This window comes from Trichomycterus rosablanca, chromosome 11 (genome assembly GCF_030014385.1).
Source record: "Trichomycterus rosablanca isolate fTriRos1 chromosome 11, fTriRos1.hap1, whole genome shotgun sequence".
In the NCBI taxonomy this organism is placed as follows: Eukaryota; Metazoa; Chordata; class Actinopteri; order Siluriformes; family Trichomycteridae; genus Trichomycterus; species Trichomycterus rosablanca.
Genome location: NC_085998.1, coordinates 32,903,116 through 32,928,218, shown reverse-complemented (window position 1 = coordinate 32,928,218; position 25,103 = coordinate 32,903,116). Strand labels below are relative to the sequence as shown.

Below are 25,103 nucleotides of genomic sequence, written 5' to 3'. Positions count from 1 at the left end.
CGAACAACAGCCAAATCGTTGTTCGTGTAGCCGCCCAGTCTGCCGGATGGCAGAGCCAAGTTTCGAACTGATGAGTTCTCTCTAATGCGCTAGCGTGCTTTAATGCTGAGCCACATGAGCTGAATTAATTACTTTTTAGTATTATGCTTTTTTATATTGGGACGTTTAATACTGGGATAATTGTGTGACCGAATCCTGTGGGGTCCAAGGCCCTTGACCCTGTCTTCTCCAGGGGCGCCGTACAGTGGCTGACCCTGTGCTTTGACCCGGGCTTCCAAAAAAGCTGGGATATGCGTTCTTCTATACAGTAAACTAACCATGTATTTAATATTATCTATATGCTTAAGTGCTGTGGCTCAGTGTTAAGGTACTGGACTAGTAGTCAAAAGATCACAAGCCCCACCACCACCAAGTTGCCACTGTTGGGGCCCTGAGCCAAGGTTCTTAAGCCTTGATTGTTTGCACTGTAATTGGCTGTAATTAACATACACCTGTCTGTTTACTTAGCATTATATTAACTGTCCCATCTAGTTTGGAACTGAGGTTTGTGAGAGTATCAGCAGGTAAATCAAAAGTACAAAAGTAAGTTATACTACAGACACAGCTGAACATCACATACCACATTTTTTAAACGTTGTACAGGTGTAAGCAGTAAGAAGGAGGCTGTGTGTATTAAAATGTCTTTTTTATCCTAAAGGCAACAGGGCAGCATGAAATGCTTATGGAAGCTCTTGCTATTGTTTTGTTTTCTCCTGACGGTGCAGTACACAGTCATTCATTTTGTGCAGAAACATTTCTCAGGATGTTATCTGCACTTCAACACCCCCCAGGGTTTAAATGAGAAAGGTGAGACACTGCAATAATGACAGTAACATTACTTATAACACCCTGTGAAACACGACGATAGGGATTTACAGTTATTTATAGTGATTTTTGAGAGGTATATGGTCTGTCTGAAAACCTAGTGAGCATCAGATGCTCCCTTGTCATTCATTCATTTTATAGCTTCCAAATAAGGCACCTTAGTAGGCAGCATTTTAAGGTATATAAGAATATAAGGCTTCTTCTCAGGAGCACACGTAGGATGACGTAAAATGCTGTCTATGTAGAGAGCTCACTAGGTTTTTAGTCAGACACCATATCTCAAGTCCAACTTTGCATATTTTAGAGCACAATTACATTACAGTACAGTCATTTATTTTTACTTAGAAATTCGTCAAGTGGTATCCAAGCTTTCGTGTAAGCCTGTACTGTACTGTACATCATTGTTTAATTATTTCTATAACTTAATACTTTGTACACTTTTGAAAGAAAAATGTTAACCTCCTATTCAGTGTATATTCCAAGAGCAGTACTTAACAACTTTACTGTCTCCTTTCTTTACCAGATCAATCAATGAAAGCCTCAGTCAATGACTCTGAAACCACAAAGCATTCCACTGCCCCTACTCGGAGGCACATCTATATTTTTTCACAAACTCGCAGCGGATCCTCCTTTGCTGGGCAACTTTTTAACCAACACCCAGACATCTTCTACTTATTTGAACCTCTTTACCATGCCCAAGACAAATTCAGCAACACAAGCAAGGACCTGCAAACAGCCATGCACGGGGTCTACAGAGACCTTCTCTTCAACCTTTACACTTGTAACCTTAACAGTATGGAAGACTACATTCAACCAGAACCACAGGAACACCTGACAGATTCATTCTTCCACAAGACCTCCAGCCGTGCTCTCTGCTCACAGCCTGTCTGTCATGCAGGCATTATAGATAATATGACAGAACAACAAATAAAGACCTGGTGTCGGGCAAAGTGTCCAACCTTAAACCTCACCTTGGCCTCCCTGGTTTGTCAGGCCCATAGACATGTGGCCATCAAAACGGTGCGAATCTTCCTACTTAAAGACCTACGTATCTTAATTGAAGACCCACGATTAAATGTCAGGGTAATTCAGCTGGTAAGAGACCCCAGAGCCATCTTAGCGTCACGCCTAGCTGCATTTCATGATATTTATATGGGCCAGAATGCAACAGACCAGCAGCCAGATCATTTGGATTTGTCAAATATCAACAAAACATGCCAAGATATAGAACAATCTGTAAACACTGGTCTGCAGAAACCAACCTGGTTAAAAGGTCGTTATCTACTGGTGCGCTATGAGGATCTAGCACTTAATCCTGAAGCCAAAACCAAGGAGATCTACAAATTTCTAGATGTTGATATTGATGATAAAGTGTTTAGATGGTTATCTCAAAACACCAATGCCACAGGTCAGATGAATGATTTATACTCTACCAGCAGAGATGCCAAGAGCACAACAGAGAGCTGGAGACAAAAACTGGCCTTTGACATTGTTAAGACAGTGCAGACAATATGTAACACCACATTGTCCATGTTAGGCTACAAAATGGTGCAGTCTGTGACACAACTGAGGGACAGTAACTACAGTTTACTGGAACCAAGAACCTTTTAGAAAGTCATGTGGCCTTTACATATGTAGAATGGTGTAAACTATAATATATAAAACTAAATCAGCTGTATTGAGCTACAAAATAGTGTGGGACATTTGTAAAATTCTGATCAGTTTCTAACAAATTAATTTAAATTATTGCAGAGGGTGTAAAGCCTATGGAAAGTAGAATAGACACCTGGATTGGACAAAATACATGTCAAAGTATGTAACGCTGAATACTCTACTTTCATATCTAATATTACTAATAATATGATGATTTTAAAAGGTTTTATTAAGTGCTTTACGTAACATCAGTAATGTGTATAACTATTTCTTATTAATAGTATGTTGTACAATAATCATGCAGTTATTATAATACGTTGGACAATTAACATATTTATAATACATTCTTGATCTTCAGTTTCCACATACTTTTGACCATATAGTGTAGTAATGTCTAGAGGTGTATGGCCATGAAGTAGAAATTCTAAAAAAAAAAAAACATGACTTCAAACTGCTAAACTCTAAGCACAAATCCAGTTGTTCTTACTTCAATATCATTCTTAATTCCAGTATAAATCTCTGAGCACAAATTGTATCATTTAGCACACTTTGCTCACCTAGAAACACTGGTCTTCAAAATGCCATGTTGCATTTGTGCAAACTCAGAAGAAACTTCAGTCATTTGAGTATAAAAGAGTACTGGTATCTCGTATTGTTGCTCCTTCACTTCACTGTTAGAATTGCACTCAAATGGACACAATATACAACAGTTGGTTTCTCAGCTGGTGTTGATTGAAGACACGATAGACCTGTCATTCTGGTCCATGACTGATTCGCCAACAACACAACATTATTTTGTAATGCTGTACCTTTTATATTCCCCTTTTCTAAATCCAATAGAGAGATAGAAAGTGCACAAATACAGGTCTACCTATGTTAAATAATAAACATCATTAAAATAGTGTAGTACAATTACAAGTGAACATTTTTTTATACTTTTGTATTATTAGTTTATTAAACACTAGTAAAATAATATATTGATGTATATTAATGCCGAAGAAATGCAACAGAAATAGATGAAGTGTGTGAACATCCAAAAAGTATCAACTTAAATGTGTCCACGACGGCTGGGATACACAGGTACGCATCTCAGCGGTGCTATCGGCGACCTCTGCTGGACTGAAGGAGTATTTGCATGTTGTAATATTTCAAATTGTTATCTGATTATTTATATTGATGCAAATATTGTTTGTTACTTAATGGTCGCGTAACAACCTACATACCCTACATTAATTATACAGTTCTAGTGCAGTAAGTGCTGTGAAGTCGATTTCGACTCCTGGCGACTGTATAGATAGTGTTTCTCCAGAACATTCTGTCTTCTGTTTGGGTCCTCATGCTTCTAAATGACTTGTTTATTGTTCCATTCATCTTGTTGATGGCCGTCCTATGTCTCTTTTATTTTTAACTCTTTCAAACAGGTCATTCATTAATTTTATTTATACTGGATGTCACCACAGGAGATCTGTTCAAATGTCCTCTGCAATCGGTTCTTCTCATAATGTGTCCCAAACGAGCGAGCTCCAGTTTGATAATATGGGCTTTGAGTGAGGGGCTATATTTTATAAGTTATATTTCTCTCGTTTGGTTAGTCCAGGCACAAAATTAAATTAAATTTCATGAAATACAAATGCTTGTGAATACACTTGCTCTTAAATTACTTTTGTGGTAAATTTTATCATTTTTACCTCTAATATTCTTAGGTTTTAATTAATTATTGCTTTTTTGCCTTTCATACAAAAGTACTAAAAAATAAGTAAATAATTTCTTTTGGCTGCTTGTGTTAGGGGTCACCACAGCAGTTAATTATTTCAGCATATTTGATTTGGCTTAGTTTTTATGCAAACCATGCCTTGTCGCCCAAGGTAAGTGCTATACCTTAGAAATGCTCTTTTAACTGAATCTGAACTGAAGCACAAGTTCCTACAGACACACTTAAAATTTTTTAAAACGCTTTCCCAGAAGATGGGAGGCTATATTAGCTTCAAAGTTGGCGGCGACATTAATGCCCTTGTTTTAAAATGGAATTTCCAACAAGCTGATGGTCTAATGTCTACATACTTTTGGTCATATGGTGTATCTTTGTGCTGTTATGACGACCTAATAAATATTTCTCAATGCTACTTGACCTTAATACAGCACTTTGCATTTCTCAATAAGGCTGAATTTTCTTTACCTCAATATAACATTCTGCACTTTCGTAATAATGATTAACAGTCTACGCTCCCAGTGTATGACTGGTGTAGCCAGAATACTGCTTTAGTGTTCTGTTTTTTAGTAATGTAAACCTACTGAACATTGTAAAAGATGTCTAAAAAGTTGTCTAAAGATGTTTAATATTTGACTGTGCCATCAACTGTACACATTTGATGTCTGCTTGTAATAAAAAAGCTATATAAATATAATATTTTTTTACATTTTTGATTATCATTTGTGAAGACAAGGCACAGTGATTTTAAACCAGTACATGTAAACTAGAATTTCAGCACATGCTAAAGACCATGCCACTCCCCAAGTATTCTTCCAGGAATTATGTTGGCACTACGACCAAACAGAAGAATTTGGTATTGCAGCAGCATAGATCTGAAACCCCATCTGATCTCCCTTTGACATAGTCAGTTGTGTCTGTTGAGTGCAGGTCTAGCCAGTGGCACCAAGAATATGACTCCTGAGTGTGAGTGGGTTAGCGTACGCAGTGCTGCCCAAGCATCACCTGCTGATCATGATAACTTTGTACAGATAAGCACAGTCAATGTAAGGCATCCATTATTAACAACACATTCCAGTAAGGCCAAAATATATTTAATCTTTCTTCTTTATTTAATTCACATTATATTTGCAAGCACAGACATAGATACATATATGTAAAATGAACACACCTATATAGGTAAAATCTAAAAAAGCAACAAATATACTGTTTTGGTATACAAACGAGCAATGTGAATGCACTTAGGTTTTAACATTACATTTTTGCATTCTTTGGCTGTAGACATTTAACAAATACTGTCTCTGCTCATTTACTCAAAATGTCATTCAATATTGGTCCATGCGAAAGTTTAATTTATGAAATGAACAAGACAAAAAGTATTTTGCTAGAGAAATAAAACACTACTGAAAGAAAAAAAATAGCACAAACAGCTTTGTTACACTGCAAGATCAGAAAGAAATGGCACGCATGCTATTTCTGACATTAGTGTAAATTCAAATACAGTATAGCAATTCTGTTATAGTCAAGAAACCAGCATTTAGATTTTTACAAGAAAAAGTAGTTGTTTGTTGCATTGTACGAAAATAGTAGAAATATACTGTATTGCAGGTGGCAGAAAAAGAAAAATGAGCAAATCTGTGTGAGAGGACAGCATGGCTCTGCTTGAACCCCAGACACAGTCATCTCACAAACAAAATCAAACACAGACATACAGCTCTGCTATCAACCCAGCACAGTTTCACAATTTCTTCTGCAGTACAATGAGGAACATCCAAGTGACTTAATCCAACACTTGGCCTGGTATTTACTGGGCATAAGCCTTGGTACAAATGTAGATTATTTATTAGGATGTCCTGCCACAAACAGAACTCTCTGTAATGTGCTCTAGCAGAACATGACAATGTTACACTAATCCCTCACCAGACATCCAAATCTTCAAAACTAATACTTTACATATCAAATCAATGTGGCATCACAACCTTTACATCTTGTCATGTTCCACCACACAGAAACAAACGTCCTCCTTTAAAGAGCAGGGGAAAGCTCCTCAAACGTTGAAGTCACCATCTCATAATCCAGATCGAGCAGACAGATCTGATCCTAGCAAATCTTTTAGCAGAATATGAAACCAACCATCAACCCATCAAGGAGTTGTACACTTAAGTCACTTATATTACTCTCCTTCCAGACTATTCAATCAGACTTGTCCTTCTTCTTTCCCCCTCCAATAGGAACTTTACTAACCACTGCTGATCCGACTGCAGTTATTCCACCGGCCACAGCAGATACGCCACCTTTTACCAAGCCTACACCCATCCCAGGAACAGCGGCAACAGAGGTAACAGCAGTCTTTGTTAGGTCCAAGCTCTTTCCACCAATCCAGGCTACTCCACCAACGGTGGCCCCGACAGCTCCCTTGGTGACACTGAACAGACCCCCGGTCACTCTGGAAAACATGCCTGGCTGGGCCTGGGGGTGGTCCTTATTCGTATCTGTAGAACATATTACATATGATTATCATCAGTTACAGTATAATTAAATTAAATCTCCTATTAATTTCCTTTAGACATTCAGCTCAGAGTTTATTTAAAGCTGTAACCAAGCAAAACCAATTTAACAAAGAACAAAAATTAAGCCAATAATTAAATACATTTACAAGACTCTGTACCAGAGGCGGCATTGGCCCCAGCTGAAATCTAATAGGCCCCTGAAGTGCCCTTGTACTTTCACTTGCTGCTTCAGAGCACTTCATTAGTTGAATTTTAAAAGCTTTGTAAATGTCACATTTGTGTGATTTCAAACGTGCACACACACACACACACACACACACACACACACACACACACATACAGACACACAGACACACATACACACATACACACATGCACACACAACCAGGCCAATGTGCTTTGTGTTTCAGAACCTAGTTACCTAGTGTTAGTCAGCTACCTAACAAACCCAGGCCTAAAAATACTAAAATCCAAAGTACACCAACTAGACAAACCCAAACGTCTGGTTAGTGCACCACAACTCTGTTAGACTATTTTTGTTTATAAGAATTCAATTCCTCTCCTGTTTACCTGTGTTTTTTTTTGGCATGCCAGTGTTCTTTTTATAAACATTCTGCAAACAGAACAACTGCAAACAGAAAGGTTATTTTTGTTCTTATCTGTCTGGTCAACATTCTAAAGTAACTGTTTAGTCGTTTGCATTTTTGTGTTAACTGTTTGGCACAGCCAATTTGTAGAGACCAACAGTATGAAAAGTGGATACTGAAAACTTTTTTGTGACAAAAGAAGGCCTAGCCTGCCAGTCAGTAATATTAGTTTATATTAGAGGAAAATATGTCCATATTGTTATACTAATGTACTTTATTCTATTTGATTTAAAACTATATGTAAATGAACAAAGGGATTTAAGCTGCAGTTGCATGATATGCGGCAAAACTGCTTTTGCACTGATCGTGCCATTGTTTCCTATGGATTTTAAAAATCACTGCTTGCCTTGTAGCTGTGCTACTTTTAGTGCAGATGTGTCACTTTGCTGCTTTATTTACAGAATTCATAAGATTTTATTAACCTACTTTCTTTTTTGGCTGTTTACAAACTTATCAAGTGACTGCAGCCTTAATACTGTAAAGAGGACAGTCTATAGGTTCAGAGAATACCTTTCAAAAGATTCTTTCTAACAACTGTGACCATTACCTAAAATAAACATTATGTCCTGTGTAATTGCAGAGAAGAGTGAGGAAGTGTCAGATACTTTGGAACTTGTTAAAATAGCTTCATCATACTGCTATTACTTTAACATACCCAACATAATACAACTGAAAACATCTTAAAATGTCTTACCTGCTGGAGGTTCATCATTCATGTATGCAGGCACATCATACTGTGGCTCGTCTACTTTACTCATTGTATCTCTGTGAAGAAAAAATAAAAACAGTGAGATTACAATGTTTAAAAAATAAACATTAAGCAGCATGTGAATGAGCCTAAAGAACCTGAGGTAGAGGCTGGAGCATACTGCATGCATAAACAATGAAGAAGGCAAACCAGTTTAAACCAGTCAGGTTTGTGCTCCTGCTGAAACACTACTGTATACTCTGAAAACTTTGAAAACTATACTTTGTAAACTAAGCTGTTTTCTGTAAAAACACGACGTGTTGCAATACAAATGAGCCAAAACATTAGAACCACTTATCTAATAAACTGTCAGGTCGTCAGGACATGGACTCCATAAGACACTGCAATGTCCTGTTGTATCTGCTGCCAGGACTTTACCAGCAGGTCCTTTAAATTCTGTATGTTGTGATGTGAATCAACCTAGAGTGTATCCTGGTGTTTATTCTTTACAACAAGATTCATTGGACAAATCAACATTTTCCGTTCCTCAAATGTCCGGTTCGGATGCCTTGTGCACATTATAGGGTGAACAGAAGTTAGCACTCTGGTCTGCGATTACGCAGTCACATAAACAGAAAAGTTCAATGCATTGGCATTCACCCAACTGCTTGTATTCAAATCATCTTTAGTTATGACAACAGTAGGTGGTTCAAATTGTTTTGGTCTGCACCAGACACCATAACCTGAAAATGAGTCTTTGCCACTTAACAACCTGACGGTTTGTGGCTTGTCCATGCTTGTCCATTTTGCAGTACAACACATGTACTGCAAAAAACTACTGTCAGGCCAAAATTTAATAAAACCCTGACTGTGAAATGCACAGTTGTTACAAAATAGGCCTTGCCATGCACAATTTTGGGGGGAGGTGGCATATGGTGAAACAGGGCATTTGAATTGATTTGGTTTTGAAACCTGGTCTTCTTTTAAAAATGCAACACTTCAGGTGAAGCAAAAAGATTAAATTGAACTAAATCTCAAAAACAAGAAAACATTACCCTTAAGGGGTCCTAAATCCCAAAGATTAAAAATTAAAACTTGTAATACAGCCTGAAAATATGCCCAAAAATCTACACTTGATATGATATGGGGGAGTTGACAGGGAATCAAATAAACAAATGTCAAAATCAGAACATTGTAATTAAGGAGAACAGTTTTTAGTTACAGTTTCCATGTTCATATTTATATAACATAAGGTCACATGGTTATAAACAGTTATTCTTTATTGTGGTGTTTTTTATTAATTTTACTGATCAGTGAAAACAAGAGTTTCTGTCTTTTTCCAGCACATTTGGTCATGTATCATAATGAGGGTCAAAAGCTACAGATGTCAATAGAGTGTTTACACATAGCACACTGGTTAAAAACACAGCTTGTGTGCAAGTGTTTTTGTGTTTCTGCATTACCATATTAAAGTCATGGTACAGTCTGGACATTTTACTAATTCCACACCCTTTTGCAATTACACAGTAGTGTAAAGATGAAGCAGCTGGATTAATATTTTTAATAATTAAAAGTAGGGCTCTGCCAGTCTTCAGTTTAGCCACAGGGTTAAATGATGAAGTGGTTTTAGGGATTAAACTGGATTCCTCTTTAATAGATTTAGTCAGAGGTATTAGGTAAGTCCATTTTCTATATAGAGACACACGACACAACAACCTCTCTTTATAATTAATCAAACTTAATGAAAAAAATACTTTTTTTCAGTTTAGATGCACTTTTTATTAAAATACACTGTGTTTTAAAAAGTTTGAACGGGCTTTAAAGCCAGAATAATTACGGTTTAGTGTTTAGATTAGATTAGAGCTGGTGAAGGTGCCAGGCGTGAGTTTAGTTACACGTAGGCATGAATGACAGCAACGTACCTCACACTAACCACTACAGCCAGTAAAGCTCCACATGATTACAGAAAACACTTCTTGTAGTAAATAATTATATATTAAAGCTAAAAATAAAAGTCTAATTATGCTGTATTCTTTATTTATGCCATATTGGTGAGCTTAGCTTTGTGTGCCAGTTGGCTAATGTAAACTGGCTAACTGGTTTACTTAACTACTGTCTAACTGTGCTTTATTATTAAAATAAACTAAATTCTAAATATATGAAAATGTTGAACTATTTAAATATATTTGAAGAAATATAGATAGACGTGTACAAGGTTACAGAACTTTTGAGACATGTTTGAAAGAATATTGATGAATTTTACAAAGTTACGTTGCTGATTTTTTCAATATTTTACTTTGAATTCTATACAATCTGTAAAAAAGACATTAATACTAAGTCATTACATTCTTGTACAGCTTTTATGTTCTTATGACGCAGTTTTATTGAACTGGATAATAACACTACACTGTACAGAACACTGTGAGCTTAAAATAGTTTTATAACAAACAGCAGTGTGATAGAAAAGCATCTTTTCTGGTAAAGTGCTCAAGGCTGCACTTTTAATTAACCAAACTAGTTACAAGAACAACACAGTTACTGTATATAAAGCCTTTTATAAACCCAAATAACCTAAAACTAAAGCTGAACACAGTAGGTGTAACACCAGGTGAATGTTTCTGCATAATGCGCCAGCATGACAAGATAACAACAAAAATCGATCAACGCAAAGCAATCAATCGATTAGACAAAACTGATACTGTGACAAGTGTTAAACAAGATCGATATGTATTCATTTCATCTACCCACATACAAACACAACTTTTCTAACGTGGTAGTTCTAGTTAGCTGCATGATGAACTCACGTTTACAGGTTTTGTAGCTCTAGTTGTTTTTCTCTTCGCTTAACTTCTCTGATCACTTCTTTTCCGTCGCGAACTCTTTCCACTTTAATATAAACGATGTTGCAAAAGAGTTTAAAAAGTGAAAAAGCACTGAGAATAATGTATATTTATGGCCGATCAGAACTAAAGTGAGGCAAGTTCAGACTTTAATGACGTGGACGTGGCGTTTCTACTTTGCTCTTTTTTACCAATGTGGACACATTACACAGGAAGTGACGTTTCACTGTAGCCTCAAACGTGTACTTGTACACAAACACAGGGTGCTTTTACTTTTTACTAGCTGTATTTGTTACAGCTGAGTAAACTCAAAATACATTCATTTTATGCATTTATGTACCTGATTGTTAGGTTAGTCTTTAACAGCATACAATAATCATGTTCACAATTCTAACCTGAATTCTCACTGAATTACGTTGGACCTTCTCTGCTGAAAAACTGCACAGACCTAAATCCAGACATTGGCTGGAATTTCTGCCAACTGATTTGCTGATTTAAACTGTGCCAATTTACAGCAACATGACCAGCATAATGGTTTTTGGTTGTCACCGACGAGCCTCTACTGTGTTTAACTTTTTTTGAGGTTTTTGCTAGTCACCAGCATTTGTTGTGTTTAGTGACTCTGGTGCATGTTGGTTTCAATACTGTGTTTCACCCTCCAAAAAAGTAATCAGTGTTGTGGGCAAGAAGGTCCCCCAGTTGGGGTGGTCCGGGTCCTTTCTGTGTGGAGTTTGCATGTTCTCCCCATGATTTGTGGGTTTCCTCTGGGAGCTCCGGTTTCCTCCCACAGCTTAAAGATATGCAGGTGAATTGGAGATACAAAATTGTCCATGACTGTGTTTTACATTGAACCAAAGTGTGTAAAACATGACATTAAAATCCTAATAAATAAATAAATAAATAAAATCCGTGTTGTGGTCTTTTTTCAGTTATCGGTGTGATAGATGAAAAACATATGAAACAGCATAATTCACTTAAAATGTATTTGTATAGTGCTTTTTACAATAAGCATTGTGTCAAAACAATTTTACAGTTTCTATGACAAAAAAGCCTTAAAAAGCAAGCCAAGGGCAACAGTGGCAGGGTAACACTCCCTCAATATTACTGTGAGAGAAACCAGACTCAACAGGAACCCATCATTCTTGGGTGACCTACAGTACATTTGGATTAATAAAAATTATAATAAGTAAGCAGATACTAGGAAGGTAAAAACAGAATTAATTAAAACAAACTTCTAACAAATAAAAAGTATAAAGATCATCAAGAAATCTTTTTTGTCTTTTTGTCTAGTAAATAAAGATTGAAGTAAATTAACACATTACATATTTCAGTTTTTATTGTATTTTTTAGAAAGTGTCCCAACTCTTTTGAAAATGGGGTTTGTATGTCAAATAGACACTTTACATTAGAACAGAAGACAATGAAACCAAAAGAATGTGTTAGGACGCCCTGGGAGGTGCTAGTGTGTTAAAGATGTGACTTATGTAAACATAGGCTTCCCTGTATAAACACATTACCCACATGCTTAGATGTTATACAAAGTTATAAGCTTTTCCCCAAAGGAATACAAAGGAATGTTTTCTTGATTTTCAAGCATAATTTAGTCATTGTTAATTCTTACACACTTCCTAAGTCTTGGGGTATGAAGTAATTATAGGGTTAAATAATATACAGGTGTATTTTACAACAAACAAACAACAAACAAACGTCAAGCATGATAAGGTGATGACTTTTCTACTCTAAACCAATCACATTTATACATAAATCACACTCATTTATCTATACATGATAAACCATGAAAGTCCCTCATAGTCCCTAGGATTTCAAGCAAGCTGTTAGAAGCTTCTCTTAAAGAAACCAAACTAATCTCAACAATGGCTTTTCCATCTGAAATGTTAGAACAGGTTGTTACACATATTTTTTTAAATAGGTTATAACAGTCATGATGTATTTGAGTCTAGTTTCTAAAACCATTAGGTAGAAAAGTGCTTGATGACCCATTCCTTGGCATGCTCCTTTTCTTTTCTACTGTTGTCGGAACTGAATGAAACATTGAACACTATAAATGTAACTTTTTATCGTTTAACTCTTTACCTATCTTAAAGCAAATGTCTGTCCTAAAGCTAAAGCAAATGATCGTTATTATGATGATCTGTATGTGACACAAAGAAAGGAAATGCAAGATGAGCAATATTTCAGCCTATTGTTTTAGTACCAGGCAGGCTAAATGCTTGATGTGAAACCAGCTATTAAGACAAGTGTAGCTCTGAATGACAAGGGTAGAGACACACATTATCCTTCCCACCTTGTGAGAAAAGAGCTTGTGGTTGTGCATTCTTGCAGCCCTTCCTCTCAGGAAAACAAATTCCTACAAATTTACTTTAACAATACAAAATGTGAGCGCATAAAACTGATATTTAACATAAATTTGTCAGGTCAGGCACTATTATTGGATAAGAAGGCTTTAAGTTCATCCCAAAGGTGTTTAGTGGGACTGAGATCAAGACTTTGGCCTACGCACTGGAATTTCTCAACAGCATACCGCTTGTCTTTATGCACCTCACTTTGGTGGACAATCATGCTGAGACAAATAGCTAGAAGCTTATAATTTAATTTATATAAATGATCTTGTACACCAGTAGACAATGGGGTTTGGCTGTAATACCTGGACTCATTTGACATGTAGGATTTCCTTTCTTTTGTCCAGAGCTCACCCTGGTCTCATTTCTGCTGGGCTGAAGTTCTGGTGGCGGGCCTGTGGAGGGCGTTATAATATCTCTCTCAGCTCACTGATGAATTATTTAAACCCAAGCGCCTTTTGTTCCCGCGCACAGTGACGCTATTTCCCATCGGTTTGTTTTGTCTGAGGTTCAGTACAGAACAACACATGAGTGTAAACTTTCATTACTGCTGTGCTGCAGCACTGATTCTGTAATGCAGCTCTGTAGTGACTGATAGAACAGGCAGGAGGAGACTGATACTGAGCTGCTCTTTAACTCATCTTCTCAACAGTGCAATCTAACCATCATAAATAGGTAAGTTTGACACAATATCTTACTGCTTTCATATGTTCACTTTAAGATGTTTATATAGATTGATGGGCCTGAAAAATAATACATTGCAGTATTGTCTGTGTGGACGCAGGCAGGATGGCAGTAGCTAAAATTTTACAGTCACAATCAGTATTCAAATACAAAATAGTATAAGAGTTAATATAAATAGACTCCACAATGACATTTTTTAATTATTTTAATGCATAACAGTTACGTCGTTCATGATTTAAATAATCCAAGTGCATTAAGTAGTTTTTCCTCCTTTTGTTTGGGTTAAAACAGCAGCTCATGTTTTCTTGAACTTGCGCATGTGCACTGTTGGTGTATCTTCAAGTCCACTGTCACTGAGCTCTGGTGTGTAGAGATCTCCACCTCCACTCAGTCCAAATCAAGCATCATTCATTCATGCAGTTATTGGCTGTTTAACTACCGCTTTATCCTAGTCAAGGTCGCGGTGGGTCTGATTCATTGGGCGAAAAGTAGGAAACACCCCAGAGAGGTCGCCAGTCCATCTTAATCAAGCATCTCTCAAGGCCAGGCAGATCCGCTGCTGCTCCATAAGTTTGGAACTTCTAGAAAATACTTCCAGTGGTTAAACTAGGAATGTTCAAGGTCTTGGAATAGCATGTTCTACACAGTTAGCAGGCTGAACACTTTTTGAACGAATGAACTCAGTTCAGAACAAATGAATCACAGTTAAATTGCTATGATTCCTAAACGTTTACATTTCCAATCCATTTTAAATTCTTCTCATTTTAGTCTTAATTCTGATTCGTCTCATATTTTAGATGACCATCAACTTTTGCATTTTCTACAATCTGTAAATCACTGTCCGACACATTAGATTGGGACAGTGGTAGCCTAAAGTGTAGAGCTTTGGGCTATCAATCGAAAGGCTGAGAGTTCAAATCCTGGCTCTGGCATTCAGCTACTGTTGGGCCCTTGAGCAAGGCCCCTAACCCTCTCTGCTCCGGGGCGCCGGCTTTCAACGAGCTGTGATGTGCTGAAGAGAATTTCATTGTACTGTACACCTGTATATGTATATATGACAAATGAAGGCATTCATTCATTATGAAAAAAATCTTTAACACCAGATATTGTTCAGTATTATAATGCTTTGTAACACATACAACTATTCTTTAAAATTCAGTTTATTGAAATGGTCTTCTCCTAATAATTGTTTTTAAAAAGTATAGGAAAATCTTAGTTTTGATTATCAAGCTGCATTTTTGCTAAATCTTTACATGATAAGCCATACATGATTGTTACCATGCAACACTGGAACTAAAACTATTGGATCATAAATAATTCTGTCCCAGAAATATGGTGGTGATCTTTTCATTCTTGAGATTATTTTGAGATAAAGAGAACATGCAAAATACCAGATTCAACGTTCACACACACACACACACACACACACACGTTTAGTGTCCCCATAGTGTTTAGTTTTTCCACGCCCACCACTAGATAGCAGTCTTTTATAATATTTAAACCTGAAAGAATGTGAAATGTGGGGCGTTCGTTTAAAGCCCAAGTACCTGTTTAATTATAATTGGAGTAAATTAAGGTTGGTGAAACCTATATTATTCCTTATTTACTCTTAAGTTGAACTGACACAATGTTGAAAAATGTGTAGTGCTACAAATGTAAAGATCGGTTTGCATAGCTGCTCAGGTGGCGCAGCGGTAAAGTACGCTAGTGCACCAGAGTTGGGGTTTCGAATACATTGTATCGAATCTCAGCTCTGCCTTTCCGACTGGGCTGGGCGGCAGCATGAACAACGATTGGCTGTTGTTTATAGGGTTGGGGTAAAAAGTCGGATCATAGGTCCTCATAACTGGTGCAACTGTGGCCCCTGCTGACTGACTGATGGCGCCTGCACAGGGCTGAGGAATAATGCTGATGGGGGTGTGGCCCTCCATACACAGTGCCTGTCAAGTATGAACTCGACTCGTGCAGGTGAAAAATGCAGTCTGTTCTGACTGTACGTGCCGGAGGGGGCGTATGTCAGTTGAGAGGCGTCCTCAGTCGGCGGTGAAGGGTCGAATCAGTAAAGAGGATGCAATCAGGGTAATTGGACCCGACTAGATTAGGGGAGAAAAACCTGGCACTTTGTCAATAGGAAGGAAAATAAAATTGTTAATAAAAAGGATTTAATGATAATCATCCGGTCCTATTTTATAATTGTGACAGGCCTAAATCATGGTGCATCACATGTTCCCCAGTTTTGTTTTGATATATTACATAAGCGTATAGGCATCTTAGTGTGTAACGTATATGATGTTATCTGAATCATGCAGCTCTAATTTGATTTAATCCAATGTATTGCATGTGTTGCCCACTTGCTTGCTTTCTTCTGAAGAACCACACACACACACCCTGAACAAACAGTATATTAAGCCCAAATGAGTTGCATTGTATCATATTAGTATGGAACAAAGAGCTGACCCTAAGTGACATGTCATTGGTAAATGCAGGACACAGAGAGGAGGAGACCTTGTGGGCTGAAATTCATCACCATGGTGACTGCAGCTTTGAGGCGATAACTTGTATAGGGGGCAGCAGACACCACAGAGAAACTGTTTACATGGCATACAGTGGTTTTCAACCAGGGGACCAGGGCCCACTAGGGGGCCTCAGTGAACCCCGGATGGGGTCCTGTTGCATTTTATTGAGAAGAGTATAAAATTAGTGCAACATCAATAGGCTATTGATATACAGGAGAGCTTGTGTGATGTCACATCTATATATACTACCTTTAACCTATGTTGGGTTTTGAGAATGGACAAATATTTGATCTGCCCTTGCAAAAGTCATTAGACTGGTATGAAGGATGGGATACAATCTATTTTGATTCAGTTGTTGATGCAAATCCTGCTGAAGAAGACCCAGAAGATACCTTATTATACCAGACAATGCCTTTTGTCATCCTTGCTGGAGGTGTAAGAAAAAAGGTTGAGAAATGCTGGTGCAAACTACATTTCAGAGTAGGATTTTTTTTTGTTCCATTTCTAAGTGATAAATGATCATTGTATTACAATGGTGTTGTTTTTGTTTGTGCCAGTAACATATAATGTTGATAGCTACAATATAGCCATATATGTAAAACCTACTGCATCTATCCCATCAACTGACACACTGAATTGTATTTATGATTATTACTGACAGTAATGTGTTTGTCAGTGGTTTCTGAGGTGAAGTGGATTAGATTATCAAATTCAATTGGTTTTTCTGGGCCTTTGCGATAACTGGTCATAGGCACACATGCACAGTGTCATAATTATGACAACATATTATAACATATAATGTAAGATTATATAAGACATGCCCTGTTTGAAAGTCAGATTTGACATGGGTTATGTCTAGGTTATGTCATGCTTGTTGTCGGTTTATGACTTCACTAAGTCTTTTCTCAGTTTATAACCCTGAATGACTGGCAGTTTATTCCCTCCCTGCCTGCATGTTGCTCTTCTTCTCACCATGGTTTAGTCACACTGCTGGCTGGGTGTTGATGCTTTCTTTAAAAAGAAAACCCTCCATGTGCCTGTGTTATTAAAGTCCTCTTAATCAGACAGTTCTGTTTCCATCGCAGGCTTCATGCTGGCTAGCTTAGTAGAAGATGAAAATCAAGCTGTATTTCCTGTTACTGTAGTGTTATTTAGTTTTTACCGTATTATCTCTATCAGATCTGCAATTAATGAATGATTGGGCATTTTTGTTTGATAGTGTTTAACACATTCCCTAATTTCATGTATTTATGAATGATCAGCCTAAGAATGTCTATTAATAGGTTTGCATTACTTGCACCTGCAGCAAATGTTTTGATCCTCACTAAAACTAATTATTCTTAAATGCATCTCATTAAATTTCTCATGTATCATATTTAATGCCAGTGTTCATTTTTTGTGCTCCAGTTTAGTGGAGTTCTACTTGAAACTACTCAGTGTGGAGTCACATTAAGCTCTGCTGTGATATATTGGTCCTGCTCAGCAGTGTCTCTATGGGTGGACAGGAGACAAAAGCTGGCCTCCTGTAGTTTTTAATAGCACCCCAGAAATGGCATTAAAGTAATGGAGATTGACTTAAATCTCACACAGACTAAGTCTAGATGCATTTAAAATGCTTGACGGACCAAAATGAGGTTTAATCAGCTTTTTTTGTAAGAATGACTTTATAGCTCAGAGAATTTTGACAGATTTGTTCAGCAGCTTTCTATCTGCCTATAGTAGATGGGTTTATCACCTCAGTCAGATAGTGTTCATTGTTCCTGTGAATGTGATTATGGTGCCTTTCCAGCCTGTGATAAAGCTCTTTAGTAAAAGGGCTGCCTTATTACACTTGAATACCATGATTCATCGCTTGTTTTAATAGCACTTATCTCTGCCTTTAAATTGTGGTTTAAAACCAGCTCTGCAATACATCATATAACCTCTGCCAACTTGTGTTCGTTTTCCCTTCTAAAACTGAACAAGGATCCTGCTCGAATGACTTGTTTTATTTAATCTCTCTATATGTTTAACCTTAGAATTAGGTTAGAATCAGGTTAGAAACTCCAAATGCACACTGACAGTCGGGGTCTGTTTCAAATGGGCATTATTGCTGTTTACAGAATGTAGTTTTACTCTTAATTGAAATCAAGAATCAGCTGTTTGAAATAAATTTAAGTGACATTTTTGTTATCAGTTAATCATTGACATCCTGAGACTTGGTTAAATTCCCCACTTAAATTTAGTAGAGGTTCTGTGGTGAGACCTGAAATCAGTTCATTCATGCAACTATTCTAGAAATGTGTTTAATGTAGCAGTTCTTCAAAAACAGTGGGCAGAATTTCTTGCACACAGATGTGAGAGGTCATTGCTCACTTTGCTGCAAAATCAATTATCCTTTAGAAAATAGGTTATATTTTATATCTCTTGCGTTGCACGGCATGGTGGTGTAGGTGATGTGTCTACAAGGCAACAAGTTACTTAAAACCTGGTTATAAACTAAGAACAATGAAAATGAATTGTAAAGTATATCTAAATACATTCTTTTATTTAATATAAAAATGAAATTATAATATTTGGTCAGCTTATTTTTTCTGTCAGGGGGATCTACTCGTTTTATTAAAATTTACCTTGGAATCATTAATCACTATTCACTTTACCTCCCTTTGGGTTTCAAGGGGCCTTTGCCGGGGCTTCCTCCATTCTGTTCCAGCTGGGTTTGTTGACACACAGTCAATCCTGGACACCAACTCCCCCATCTTTCTTTTAAATCATCCCTCCCTTTTTCCTTTTCGGCGCAGTAAAGCTGCCACAGCTGTGGGTTGTATTAGCATAGCTGCCGAACCCTAAATATATTACAACCATTAGCTTTTGTTAGTGCGGTGACACTTTTAAAACACTGAAGCTTTTCAGCCACCAAAGAGGGGCGAGACAAAGGGTCTGCACAGTGATTTTCGTTTAACTGCCGTTTAAATATAGGCCCAAAGAAGCTTCTGGATCTGGGATAGTACACAAACTGTTGCCCGAATAAAGGGAGGAATAAACAGCCAAATATAACTTGAATATGAATAAACTGAAGTATTGTTACTAACTAATTGGTGGCTTCTTTAAGATCGAGGTCACGTAATTGCACCTCACAATTGCTGCAAAGATATCGGATTTAAAATCATGCTCCGAGGTTTACCATTTTAACACATTCTGAAGGCATCCCACTGTATTTAAAGTACCAATTAAGTACATTACGCTAATTGTCATTATTGTTTATTAAAACCAATTTGAAATGACTTGGAAGTTATTGGCCCGTGTGTATTGACTGACTGACTGGATAATTACATGAATGAACAGGTAAACAAGTGTAAATGTATATTACCCAGCAGTATGGATGGCACGGTGGCTAAGTGGGTAGCACTGTCGCCTCACAGCAAGAAGGTCCTGGGTTCGATCCCCAGGTGGGGCGGGCCGGGTCCTTTCTGTGGTGTTAGCATGTTCTCCCCATGTCCGTGTGGGTTTGCTCTGGGAGCTCTGGTTTTCTCCCGTAGTCCAAAGACGTGCAAATGAGGTGAATTGGAGACACAAAATTGTCCAAGACTGTGTTCGATATAACCTTGTGAACTGATGAATCTTGTGTAATGAGTAACTGTCATGACTGTAACTAAAGTGTAAAACATGATGTTAAAATCCTAACAAACAAACCCAGCAGTACCTGCTACATGTCTGTTGCTGATGAAGTTCTGTTTCACAGGCGCAGGCATGAGTAAAGCAAGGTTAAGCAGGGAGAGACGGAGCAGCCAGCCTGGTTTTAACAGAGGGACCTGCAGCTCCATTGTCTCTCAAGAATCGGATTCAGCCTTCTCCCAGCAAAACAAACCTTCAGAATCTGGCCTTCTTAATGACCTCAGCCACATGAGGGTCAGTGAACAGCAGGCCTCCTCATCAAGGTGAGACACTGTATTAATTCTCTCTCTGACAAATTCTAAACATGTCATCCTTTTCAAGGTACAACCCCAATTGCAAGAAAGTTGGCACAGTAAGTGAAATTTAGATACAGAAAACAAGGATTTGTAAGCTGTATTTAACAGGTTGTTGTTAAAAGCAAAATTTTAGAATTTCACTATCTACAGTTCATAACATTTAATAAAAGATACAGAAAATCCAGATAAATATACCGCATTGAATTAACAGAGTACATACAAATACAAAAAAAACCAACAGTTGATTAGTTAAAACAGCAAATATCTCCTCTTTGTTCTGATATGCAAATCATTATTTCCTTTTTATTTATTTATTTTTTCTTCTGTCCCAACATTTTTGGTGTAGGGTTTGTACTTTAAACAGTCAGTGTAATCACTTTGCAATGTTGTGCATCCTAGGAAAGGAAGGCCATCCAAAGCTGGTAATAATGTCAGCAGGAGCTCATTAGGGCGCTCACGAGGAGCGCTCGAAACAGTGGGGCGGCTGATAAAGCTGGGGCGCATACGTAATGTGGTAGTGGTGGCTGGGGCTGGCATCAGCACAGCAAGTGGCATACCAGATTTCAGGTGAGACTTTCACTTCACATCCAGTACAAATTTTTGTGTTTGCAGTTTAAGTGAAAAGTTGTAAAGTTACATTAATCAAACTATGTGCAATCGAATGCGTGAAGTTTTTTTTTTTTTTTCATTTCATGTTTTACCACCTCTTTATCCTGGTCAGGCTTCTGCAATCACTAAGCGCAATGCAGTTACACACGCCAGACAGTGCGCCAGTCCATCACAGCCTGTTCTCCTCAGAAAATATTAACTTATTTTTAAATAAATAAGAATAATAAAAAGTGGTATTTATCAAGTGGTGTCCAAACTGTATGTAAATTTAATAAAAATCAAAGTGGGTCACAGCTTACTCCATGTCTGATCGCAACCACTCGTCAAGAGCAACCACTGTAACTTAATTCATTCAAGCACTTAATCATTAGCTTTCATTTATTCAGTTATATTTTTCACCCAGGACACCAGGCACGGGTCTGTATGCAAACCTGGAAAAGTACAACGTTCCCTACCCAGAAGCCGTCTTCAACATCGACTACTTCTCTGAAGACCCTCGTCCCTTCTTCTCACTGGCCAAGGAGCTGTATCCTGGCTGCCATCGTCCTAATTACATCCATTACTTTATCCGCATGCTGCACCAGAAAGATCTGCTGCTCCGCATATACACTCAGAACATCGATGGACTGGAGAAGAGTAAGTTTAACTGTCTTACAGCCACATTTAACATTGATGTGCTCTAAATTACTGTGTCAATAAATGCATACATGTTTTAATCCATTTTATGTATTTCTTGTTATTTGGTCAGATGCACAAAAAAAAGTTGTTTTTGTGCAACTTTTTATAGTGACAAGACAATACTGCTAGTGTTAGCAAGCATCAAAAATCCCTATTAGATGATGCAGTGCAATTCTTGTGCATTTAGGATTTACTTAGACCAGCAAAGAGAGAACCAAGTGGTACTTAAAGGTTTTGGTTTCATCCAGGGTGGTATTTAGTGTTGATAAAAGCTAAATCAGTAGGTTTAAGCTTTTCTCTCTTTTTCAGTGTGTGGTATTCCAGATGAAAAACTTGTAGAGGCTCATGGAAGTTTTGCCACTGCTGCCTGTCACCTGTGCTACACACCATTTCCAGCAGAGGAAGCCAAGGTGGGAATCAACAATTCCTACTACAAATCCTTCATTTTTCTTGAATAATTCATCCTAAAATAATTCTAATGAGTTTGCTGAAACTCATTTGTCATGTACATTTTTAATTTCAGGAAGCCATTATGAGTGATAATGTCCCAACCTGCTCATTTTGTTCTGCCACGGTCAAGCCGAATGTTGTATTTTTTGGAGAAGATTTACCAGAAAAATATTTTCAACATGAGGTGGATTTTCCTAATGCAGACCTGCTAATCATCATGGGAACTTCTTTACAGGTCAGAATAGTAAGAAATGTCTCGGGTTAACTAGAAATAATTATTTCCAGAGATGTTCAGATCCAGGATTTTTGCTTCTGAGTGATTTCAGATATAATCTGATATAATCTGCAGCCAGACTCAAGCTTGTTGGTGTACTGTGTTTCCATACTGGCACAGCATGGATTGTGGGTGCTGCACTTTACTAGGAACTGAACAGTGGTTTGGCATGTTGTTACCATTTTTTTCACCTTCCAAAAACATGCTACTACTTGGCTACTCTTAATTGCTTGCTTCATATAAGTGAGTAAATATGTGAATGTGTGAGATGCAGCAATAGAGAATGTCCCAGGTAAATTCCAATTATGTGCTCATTGTATCTGCGTAGACTGGACCCACACAAACTGACCAGAAGAAAGCGGTCATTGAAGATGCTAAATAAACTCTTAAGTTTGCATAGGTGATTTGAGTCATGCTGATCAACCTCACGTATTAACAGTATTAAACATGTTAGTAGATTAAATAAAAAACATAACCAGTGGATACAGATCCAGCAGTTCAGACCAGTTTTTTTTTCCACATGGCTAGATTAAAGTTAGCTTCTTGTTCATTGGCAGATCGAGCCCTTTGCCAGCCTGGTAAACACAGTAAAGTCCACAGTTCCCCGTCTGCTGCTTAACCGTCATGGAGTGGGGCCATTTCAGCATAAACCATTGAGAAGAGGAGACTACATGGAGCTGGGAGACCTGGTGGACTCAGTCAAAAGATTTGCAGAGATCCTGGGGTGGCACACTGAGATTCAAGACCTGATGCAGAGCCATGAGAAAATGGTATGTCATTGTGTACAAATGTGGTCTAATTCCAAACATAGAGCATGCCTTTAACTTTTATTTTTATTGTTGAATTTGCAGAGCATCCCTATGGTAATATCCACTCCGTCCTCATGTAGTGAACAGCCGCCTGTCCAGCACAAATCCTACTCATGTAGCACCAGTGAAGAAAGTGACACCTCCGAAACTGACAGCATGAGCACAGAGTAATCGAGTAACTACTGTTAAGTAACCTCTATATCAGAGTTCTGCAGTTCATAGCAGAACTCCACTTATCATTTTGATACTGGGTGGTGCTGATTGTCTTTTTTATTTTTTTAAGTAGCTCATATGTGTATGTACATCTGTCTTAAGAGATGACAAATAATAGCACCTCCTTATTACTGATCATTTTAATATTGTATGTTATTGTGTATTAATTATATAGATAATATTTGTTAATGTTTAACTACACAATTTTTCATAAATATTATTAAGTGCTGTCAAGTCAATTCAGCCTTCTGGCAACCACATAGTGTTTGGGTTTTCAGGCTTCATAATGGCTTAGGCTTATGATCTATCCATCCACCTTGACGTTTTAGGCTCCAGATCATTAAGATCCTAAACAGAAGTTAGGATGGCCTGTGTAAACAGTACAACAGGTATGCCACAGAAATTTGTGGGTCTGAAGGTACTCAGTAAAGCATCTCACAGGCCCAGCTCTGAGATGACCGTGCTAAACTAGCATGGGAGGCGTGACCTCCTGAGTGTGTAGTGTCCCGCTGTGTGTTTTCACAGGCACTGTGGACTCCGAGCTGAGGCCTCCCTCCAAAACTCTAATGAATGTCTGCGCTTGGCAACAAAGAACCAATATCCTGCTGCTGTGTGTACAAATGTGTGAATTTAAGTTTGTGCATTGTCAGGCTGAGTAGTCAACAGCACTGTCAGTATGAAAATGGCCAGTCAGTCAGAAAGCAGTTTTTACATTTTGCACATTTGTTCTAGGTTTAATTTGACCAGTTTACATTGCAGCATACTTATACAAGAAGTCTTAATGTCTGAACGCTTGATTTCATGTTTTGTACTGTTCTGTATGTTTAAGGGAAATTTTTTTTAATCAGGTCCTTGTTTAAGGATGCTGAATTGAAGTAGGAAATAATGTGTCGTTCTAATAGATGATGCATTTTTGAGGTTTGAATTTAAACAATTAGAAAGTAAACATATTTTACTCATGTCTGTGTTTTAATGACCAAAATGCTGCTGTTGGGTAGGTGTCTTGTTTCTGTTTTTTATATTGTATTTTTTTGTTGAGATTAAAAATATTTAACAAGAAGCTTGTTGTCCGTTTATTTTGTGGAAATCTTCCTGCCACTAAGTTGTTTTTTTTATACTTTAATGTTTAAATGTTGATTATGGTCAAATTGGCACAAGGTGAATTTTTCTCATGTAGTTTCAGATTTGCAACTGAATATTTAGCTCTATAATAATCATGAATACAAACCATTTCCTAAAAAGTTTTGTGAAATGTATTAAAACAATAAGTGATTGTAGTTTTTGAGAGGTTTAAAATGGATTAATCAAAGATTTCCCGATGCTTTTACTCTAGTTTGGCGGGCATGTTTACCACTGTAATAAATCACATTTCTTATTAATTACACTTTTAATCATTTACCAGTTCTTACAGTTTTGAAAGTGGAATATTTGCCCACTCGTACTGTTGTGGCTCATCAGTGTATGTCTGAACATTATAAGAAAATTAGAATTTGATTGAAAAGTCAGTATGCCTGTATAAAAATTTGTTAAAAGAATTACAACCCATATATGGCAGTGATGGTTTGACAAGGATGTGAAAAAGGAATCAATTAGCACCAGCAACAGTTGATGAAAGCCTTGGTCTGGCCAGTAGTCACATATAGACGAAAG

General features: G+C 37.5%; 3 protein-coding genes across 3 annotated transcripts; 2 read left to right on the top strand and 1 right to left on the bottom strand.

Moving 5' to 3' along the window:
- Positions 1–704: 704 nt before the first annotated feature.
- On the top strand, positions 705–2,475 carry si:ch73-62b13.1 (Carbohydrate sulfotransferase 1-like). The gene is made up of 2 exons (XM_063004350.1): positions 705–846; positions 1,388–2,475. Exons 1-2 carry the CDS (start codon positions 711–713, stop codon positions 2,473–2,475), a joined length of 1,224 nt encoding a protein of 407 aa, XP_062860420.1. The 5' UTR covers positions 705–710.
- Positions 2,476–5,317: 2,842 nt separating this feature from the next.
- tmem263 (transmembrane protein 263) lies at positions 5,318–11,085 on the bottom strand. Its single transcript, XM_063004757.1, has 3 exons — positions 10,875–11,085; positions 8,077–8,147; positions 5,318–6,717 (listed from the first exon to the last, which is right to left on the bottom strand). The coding sequence occupies exons 2-3, from the start codon at positions 8,138–8,140 to the stop codon at positions 6,419–6,421; spliced, it is 363 nt and encodes a 120-aa protein (XP_062860827.1). The 5' UTR covers positions 8,141–8,147; positions 10,875–11,085; the 3' UTR covers positions 5,318–6,418.
- Positions 11,086–13,844: 2,759 nt separating this feature from the next.
- Positions 13,845–24,513, top strand: si:dkey-103i16.6 (uncharacterized protein LOC557125 homolog). The gene is made up of 8 exons (XM_063004756.1): positions 13,845–13,945; positions 20,192–20,387; positions 20,820–20,987; positions 21,433–21,665; positions 22,017–22,117; positions 22,231–22,392; positions 22,989–23,201; positions 23,283–24,513. Exons 2-8 carry the CDS (start codon positions 20,200–20,202, stop codon positions 23,409–23,411), a joined length of 1,194 nt encoding a protein of 397 aa, XP_062860826.1. The 5' UTR covers positions 13,845–13,945; positions 20,192–20,199; the 3' UTR covers positions 23,412–24,513.
- Positions 24,514–25,103: the final 590 nt, after the last annotated feature.